Raw genomic sequence first — 7,845 nt, 5'->3', positions numbered from 1 at the left:
TTACTAAAACACAACACAGAAATCGAGTACCTAAAAATTGAGTGATTTATACAGCAGGTTATTGTAGGTACCTATAAGATAATTTGTTACCACAGAATTTATTAAATCATCGTAAACTAGATATTAGGCTCAGGCGTTAAGCTAAACTAAATATTTTTATTCAGATTGTGCTTCTACGTTCTTAAACATTTTACGGCTTACATTTTTATTTCTTTTATTATTTAACTAACAGAACCACAAAATCTGATCTCTTCATTAAGAATTAAGATGTGTTATCAAAATATCAAAAGGAGTTTTATCATAAATGTTTCAAAAAACCTACTTATACTGTATTTATATGTATGTTTCAGTATCAAAATATAATGGAGGAACATATAGATATACAACATAAATATATTAAAATTGAGACTGATTGCATTCAACAATTAGTAAGTAATGATATTCGTATTAGAAATGAGATGGAAGACAACAATGAAGAAGAATTTACTGATATTGGATACAATATTGACAAAAACAAACATAAAAACACTCATTTTTGGTAAATAATTTTTAATTATTATTTGATCATATAGTTTATTTCTTAAAAATTATTTTATTTCCAGGACTGTAAGTGTTAACAAAGATACCAATACAGTAATTAAAACTGAACAAGACGAAATGGTATTTGATGATTGTACGTTTAAAAGCGAAATGAAAATTGAAATTCCAAGAAGTCTAAATAAAATAAAGGCTCATGTTATCGATCCAATAGAAAATTGTGACAATCTTAATCCTACTTTTGGTGGACAGACACACAATCGTGAAAAGGAATACCAGTGCAACATATGTAAAAAGAGTTTTAAAAAAAAATACAATTTAGAAGTTCACAAATCACTTCATGCAAATATCAAGAAGTTTAATTGTATTACTTGCGGTGAGCAGTTTTTTGAATTGAATGGTCTTAAAAGCCATTTGATATCTCACATAGACAGTAAAATAAAATTGCTTGAAAATCAATTTATTCAAGAGTGTAATGACGTTGGTAATTGTAACAGTAATTTATGGTATGTGCATTGATAATTTAATTTTTTTTCGTTATTCACAATTAACTTTTTTTTTAGCAATGACATTACTATGCTTGATGAATTGAAGACAAGTCATTCTGAAGGCGAAGATCCAATTCAAAAAAGAACAATAAACAAAGTTCAGTTAGAGTTTTCAGTAGAAATAGAAAATGTTTTATTAATCAAAGATTGTAGTATCAATTCAAATTTAACTGTTGAAAATGCAGTTGAATTCTTGTGCTCCAGTAAATCGTAAACACATTAGTTTGGATCAATCGAACACTGCAAGTTCAGTTGACCAAAAAGAATATAAAAATGATGAAATGTATAATTGCGCAAAATGCAGTTCATTATTTCATGATCGTCCAAGTATTATAGATCACCTAAAACCTCATATCGATCAATGTATCAACTGTTGCAAGTACATTGGTAGTCCGACATCTTGTAAATATCCTGTAAGCTTCCACCCAGGAACTTCATTTTATTTTGAATGTGAAGAATGTTACAATGGATTTTATACACTCAAGAGCTTTGAAAAATATCTAAGTGTGCAGAGTAATAAAAAAAAAGACAGACCATACAAATGTGATGTTTGTCTAAAAACATTTATACATTTATACCACTTTGCTGCTCATCAACGATTACATAAAGGTGAGAGACCATACCAGTGTAACATTTGTGATAAACGTTTCCACGCCAAATTTAATTTAGAAGCTCACTTGTTTTCACATAAAATTATAAAGGGATATAAATGCTTGTTGTGTTCGAAAAAGTTCCTTAAATTGAGATATTTCAAAATCCATATGTTATCTCATCATGACTCATCCAAACATAAATGTAACATGTGTGGAAAAGAATTTGTATCATTGAATTCTTTGCATAGACATCAGGATCGCCATCCCGGATACAGACCATACAAATGTATTGAATGTGGCAAGTCATTTTCAATGAATAAATCTCTTAAACAACATTTAAAAAGGCATGAAGGTTTAAACCCATATCAATGTACTCTATGTGACGAAAGTTGTAGCACTTATTTTGATTTTGAGTGCCATAAAAGACTACACAATGGTGAAAAGCCTTATAAATGTGATATCTGTGGAGATCAGTTTACTCAATTAACTGATTGGAGAAGACATAAAAAAACACATTTTGAATATAAAAATTTTGAATGCAATGAGTGCCATAAAAAGTTTCCTAGTAAAACTGGTGTCAAAAAACATTTGCAAACACACTTTGAAAAAATTAAAAAACATAAATGCAAAGTTTGTAACAAAAATTTTTCGCAAAGCAATCAATTGAATGTACATGAACAAATTCATAAAGACTTTAAACCATATGTTTGTAACATATGTAAAAAGAGTTTTATTTCTCGTCAGAATTATACTAATCACTTAAATCAACACACAGGTGCCAGACCATTCGTTTGTGATATATGCGGAAAAACGTATCCAGCAATTGTATCTCTGAATAGGCATAAAAAAATCAATCATACATGTGATATTTGTAGTAAGTTCTACAGGGACCCCAAAGAACTCAAGGTTCACAAGATTACTCATCAAGAATTTAACCTGAGGCAGTATGCGTGCAAATTGTGTGACAAAACATTTAAATATCAACGAGCTTTGGACAAACATCAATTAACTCATCTAGTCGAAAGATCGTTTAAGTGCGACCTTTGTCCTAAGTCTTATATAAAAAATAATGTTCTGAAAAATCATAGAAGAAAACACACCGGTGAAAGACCATATAAATGCAAATTATGTAATAAGACATATCCCCAAATAAGTTCACTAACACGACATGAAGCCATTGTACACAACAAATAATTGTCCATACATCTAATAAGTAATAATAATTAAAGAATACAATATACATTAAGTTAGGGCATAGGTATGATACTTAGTACACAATCATTACAATTAAAAACTAAATAAATGTATACATACATTTTGTTAAGGAATTAGGTATTAATTAAGTTTAGTCAGTAAGTTTTAGTAGACTAAAATTATAAAGCAACACAAAACACTGGGCTAAGCTATAATATAATACAGAGATAGGAGTGAAGAAAAGGGTGTTTTTCCATAGAAGAAAAATGTATTGATGTTAATATTTTAATATTGTAATATGTAAGTAGAATTATATTACATAAAGCTTGTATTTTTGTAGATATTACTTGAGTAGTACCTAAAATAAGTCAAATGTTTTGAGTTGAATCTTAAAGTAAATGTAGTTACTTGTTGTTATGAGTATCACACATATTGAGAAAGAATGGTTAGTAAATTGTGAAAACTTTTAAGTTCTAAACTAACTTTTCTGTAAGTGCTAAAACATTAGATGCAATCTGTTTGTCTGTATTTAATAATAAATTATGCACTGCACAATAATTGTTTTTTTCCATGTACCTATACATTGATACTTATTATATTAATAATATTCAATTTTGTACTATTATAATTGCTCATCAGTAGGGTTATTTTTCCTATCAATATGACTAACAATAATATGTTAAAATAATATTTTGATAATTGAGTAAACAAAACTGATTTATTTTCATATGTCTTATATATTTTTATTAATTATTGAAATTAAAAAGATACTAAATACTTAAATAAAAATCTTAATACTAATGTATTTTTTTTACACAGTCATTTTTTTCTTATTAAGCTGATAGACACTAGTTTAACAATAACTTGACGAATATTAAACACTTTGCTTAATAAATACTGATTGTCAGATTCATTATCTTCATTCCATTCTGTAATAGTATCATCCAAGCGCATCATAATTAGAGACATGTCAGCGATATTAAAGTAACACTCATTACTGTTTTTGATGAACATTAGAACATCCATTAATAACGTTAGTCTAAAACTAAAAACAGTGCAAGGTAATTAAAAACAATTGCATATTAATTTAAAGTAAATATTGTGGAATGTAAAATAAATCCTTACTAATTTTGACAAATATTAGATCTTAAGAGTTCTATGTACAATAATGCGGCCTCGTTGAGTTTATTACCCATAGCAAGTTTAAGAAATTGTATATACTTTCCTAAAAAACAATATGTATATATATGATTAGGTAGGACTTATATAATTTTATAATCATATATATTATCTATTTATGTACTATTATCAAAATAACTCTAAGAAACAAAAATTAAAATTAAATTATCTTGAATTTGATAAATTTTCTAACAATCTTTGGCTACAGGTAATATTTTTTTTCTTGGATAACTGTCTTGCCAATATTTAAAGAGGGCAATCGTTCCTCAATAATAAATTACCGCTGTATTTAAAAAACATTGATGGCTCCAAAATATTTACTATGAATATGAATTTTAAAATTACTACCATTGGGTTTAAATAATGGTTTATCTTATAAATTAATAACATGGATTTAGAGAAAATCGTTCAACATTAACTAATTTAACTTGCTAAATATTGTAGAATCATTGAATCAAAAAATTAAAAAAAAAACACACATCATTGTAAAATCAATACATTCATCATTATTGTGTTAAACATTCGTTAAAATGTGTGAAAGTCGATTTCAAGTAGACTTACGATAAATTCAAATCTGTTCTTAGAATTCTTATCGCTTCATTAGATTAATTGGTGTGTTAAGTGTTTGGCAAAGAACACGTCTAAAATCCTATGTCACGTGTGTGTTAGACAAAGACAAAAAATCAGGATATTGAATCCCTTAATATTCCTGATTTTTGCATATTTTATTATTAATTGAAATATTAATCATATAGTCATATACAAAGTGCCCACTAACTTACAATTAGATTATAATTTTTATTTTATTTTATGTACATTTGAATATTTTTTTTGAAGTACCTATATTATCTATTGAAATTTACTTGATAGATGAACAAAATACATAATATAAATAAATTTAAAAAAAAAACCTATTATTAAATATTTTAAAGTGGCGCATAAATGCCAAATTTTTATTTTTTTAATCTCAAGATTACGCAAATTAAATAATATCCTTTTATATCTAGTTTTATACTTTTATGTGGCACATAAAAAGATGGGCAAGTGGATGATATATTAGGTATACCACTTTGCTGTACATTGTTAGGACATTAGGTGTCGTGTAGGTCACTGCTGTATATAATAGATGTGTTAAACTTGAATTCAGTTATATAAAACCATATTGTTTATATTATATGAATATATATTAGGCGCCTTGTATTAAATTTTCAAGCTTTCTTATCCAACAAATACATTTTTACTGATATTCGTAGAAAAAAAAACTAAAAAAATTAAAAACTGAAAATGTCTGTAAAGTGTTAACAGTTCAAAACAAATCAAAATATTTTGGACATTTAATTGTGTATATAAAATGCTATTATAAAAAACCAGTGGAAATGCCATGTATATGACGTATCTACGGTAATTCATTTTAAAGTTACACCGCAATGTTTATGTTTTATAATATTATTAATTATTGTTCACTTTTTTTTATTTTCGACTGATTAATACAATATGATTAGTACATTTTATGTAATATTAATAACTAACTAGGTACTATAATATAATAATTAATAATAACATTTAATAATACTTGGTATTACTATGGTATTAGTGTATTACAATGAACTTTTCTATTTAGGTACTAACTATATTAAAGCGCTGAACCATTTTACTTGTTAGCCATTTTAATATTTTATAATTGGGCTATAACCTATATTTTACCTGTTGAAAATTTTATAGTAATTCGGGCTATTTCACCTTTTGACTATTTTATAATAATTAAACAATTCTATATAGGTACCTGTAGACTATTTTATAATGAAATATAAATAATAATTGTACTATTTTACCAATATCGACCATTATTTCGGTAGGTAATTTTTGTTTGGTTTTTGAAACCTAAGTTGTAACTGATTGACAATTTGCCAAATGCACTTTGTACTCGTATGTACTCGTGTGTCATGTGGATGTGGTCACTGGTCGCCCCGCGCCCGTGACTTAAGGCAAGGTCGCCAACCACGATTCGAAACCTGGAGGGGACGGTGCGTAGTTGATCTTTGTATATATATAATATTTCGGGACAGAATATGAAGACACAAATAATAATAGTAATGATAGTAAATAAAAACTCATGACACAATTTTTAAATAGATGGGAAAATGTGTAGGTATATGAATCTGGTGCCAAAATCAAAACAGACGTAAAAGTGTAAAACTAGGACATTAAAAAAAAAAACAGAGATGATAAAATGTATAAGTTACAACAGTCAGACAACGAGACAAATAGATTTGGATAATATAGTTTTAATAATTTATGATAATTATAATAATAGAATATTATAGGTATACATCATACATCATCTATATCAGTGTTTGGCAAGTTCCTTATAAAAAAGAAATTCGTTCTGTTCCTTGTTCCTTAAATAAAAAAAAGAATTTGTTCCTTTATCTTTCCTTTGGAAAATGAACGAGTTCCTTTTTAGTTCCAAATAAAATAAAAATTCTTATTTAATCAATGTTTTATTATCAATGTTTTTTTTTTTGTATTATGCATACTTCTTTAATTTTTATTTATACCTAATATATAACTACAAGTAGGTACATAATTATTAATTATTAATTTATATGTTTATGCAATATATTATTATATATTTTGAGATTTTCTTCAAAATTAAATGTTTGGCTAACGTATGTCGATTGTCTTAACGTCGATACTCGATAACAATCACTAATTATGAATATACATATAATACAAAAAATATTTCTTAAATTCAATTTTTACATACTTATCTGTGTAAATTATTGGAACTAGAAAGAAACGAACAATTTTGTTATTTTTCCTTAAAAACAGAACTAGTTCATCTTCTCGTTATTTTTTTATAAAAAGGAATTCGTTTATCGTGCCGTTTTTTAAAAGGAATTCGTTCCAGGAATCCGTTCCTTTTGGAACTCGTTCCCTTCAAACACTGATCTATATATTATATCAAAATGAATGTTTGTCTATATGTCCTTTATGTATTCCTAAACTGTTTGTTTCCGATTGCAATGAAATTTGGTACAAAGATAGATTAGACCTTTTTGAGAAGAATATAGACTAAATTTTGTCACAAAAAAAGGTTAAAATAGAGGTCCATATTTGGTAGTTATGAGAATAGGTTGTAAAGTATTTTTCACCCTCCTACCACTACCCGGGGAGGTGCTCAAACAGTCAAACGGGGATATTGAGTTTACGATGGAAATGGGCCAGATTCTAAACATTTTTTGACTCATATCCAGCAAGACAAAAATTGCTTTTAAATGACATCATTTGGTGCAACTAATAAGTTATTCGAGAAAATGTTACGCCCACTTTCAAGGTAAGTATATTGAAAAATAATAAACTATACTCCGGCCCAGGAGAGAGTACTTCTCGCTCGCGCATCCAAATGAATTAGCTCCGCGGTGTCGGCCCGAATTCGCCGCCCAAAGTTCCCCCACTCACTGCGAACGGCCAGCGTACGGGAAGGTTTTGTGGTGGGAATGCGCGAAAACGGACACGTTTGAGCCGCCGCCCAGAATTACTCTCTCCTGGGGCGGAGTATATTATAATAAGATGTTTTAAATTGTACCAAATTAGGGTTATTAATTGATCCATACTGTTGCCTAATTTAAGCAAAGAATAATTGAAGGGTGCAAATGCAATACGTGGTATTGCCGAAATTTCGAAAATCGAGTTAAACATCGATTCATATGGAAAAAAATGTGAGGAATTCGATTTTGCAGTCAGAATTAAATTATATCGATTACTTTTGTGAATAAAATTGATTTTAAAAC

General features: G+C 27.8%; 2 protein-coding genes across 2 annotated transcripts in view; both read left to right on the top strand.

The window, feature by feature from the left end:
• Positions 1-1,331, top strand: part of LOC100573134 (zinc finger protein 724) — a 15,005-nt gene extending 13,674 nt beyond the window's left edge. The window contains exons 4-5 of the mRNA XM_029488697.1: positions 964-1,043; positions 1,101-1,331. Coding sequence (XP_029344557.1) covers positions 964-1,043; positions 1,101-1,299 — 279 coding nt within the window. The 3' untranslated portion in view covers positions 1,300-1,331. The remainder of the gene's footprint in view (positions 1-963; positions 1,044-1,100) is intronic.
• LOC107882182 (zinc finger protein OZF-like) lies at positions 1,231-3,601 on the top strand. Its single transcript, XM_016804508.2, has one exon. The coding sequence runs from the start codon at positions 1,265-1,267 to the stop codon at positions 2,870-2,872; it is 1,608 nt and encodes a 535-aa protein (XP_016659997.2). The 5' UTR covers positions 1,231-1,264; the 3' UTR covers positions 2,873-3,601.
• Positions 3,602-7,845: the final 4,244 nt, after the last annotated feature.

Source organism: Acyrthosiphon pisum, chromosome X (genome assembly GCF_005508785.2).
Source record: "Acyrthosiphon pisum isolate AL4f chromosome X, pea_aphid_22Mar2018_4r6ur, whole genome shotgun sequence".
Lineage (NCBI taxonomy): Eukaryota > Metazoa > Arthropoda > Insecta > Hemiptera > Aphididae > Acyrthosiphon > Acyrthosiphon pisum.
Note: the sequence above shows the minus strand (reverse complement) of the source record. Positions and strands in the feature narration are given on the sequence as shown.

Excerpts from the sequence above, each read along its gene's own strand:
- LOC107882182 (XM_016804508.2), top strand. The coding sequence starts at position 1,265 with ATGCAGTTGAATTCTTGTGCTCCAGTAAATCGTAAACACATTAGTTTG.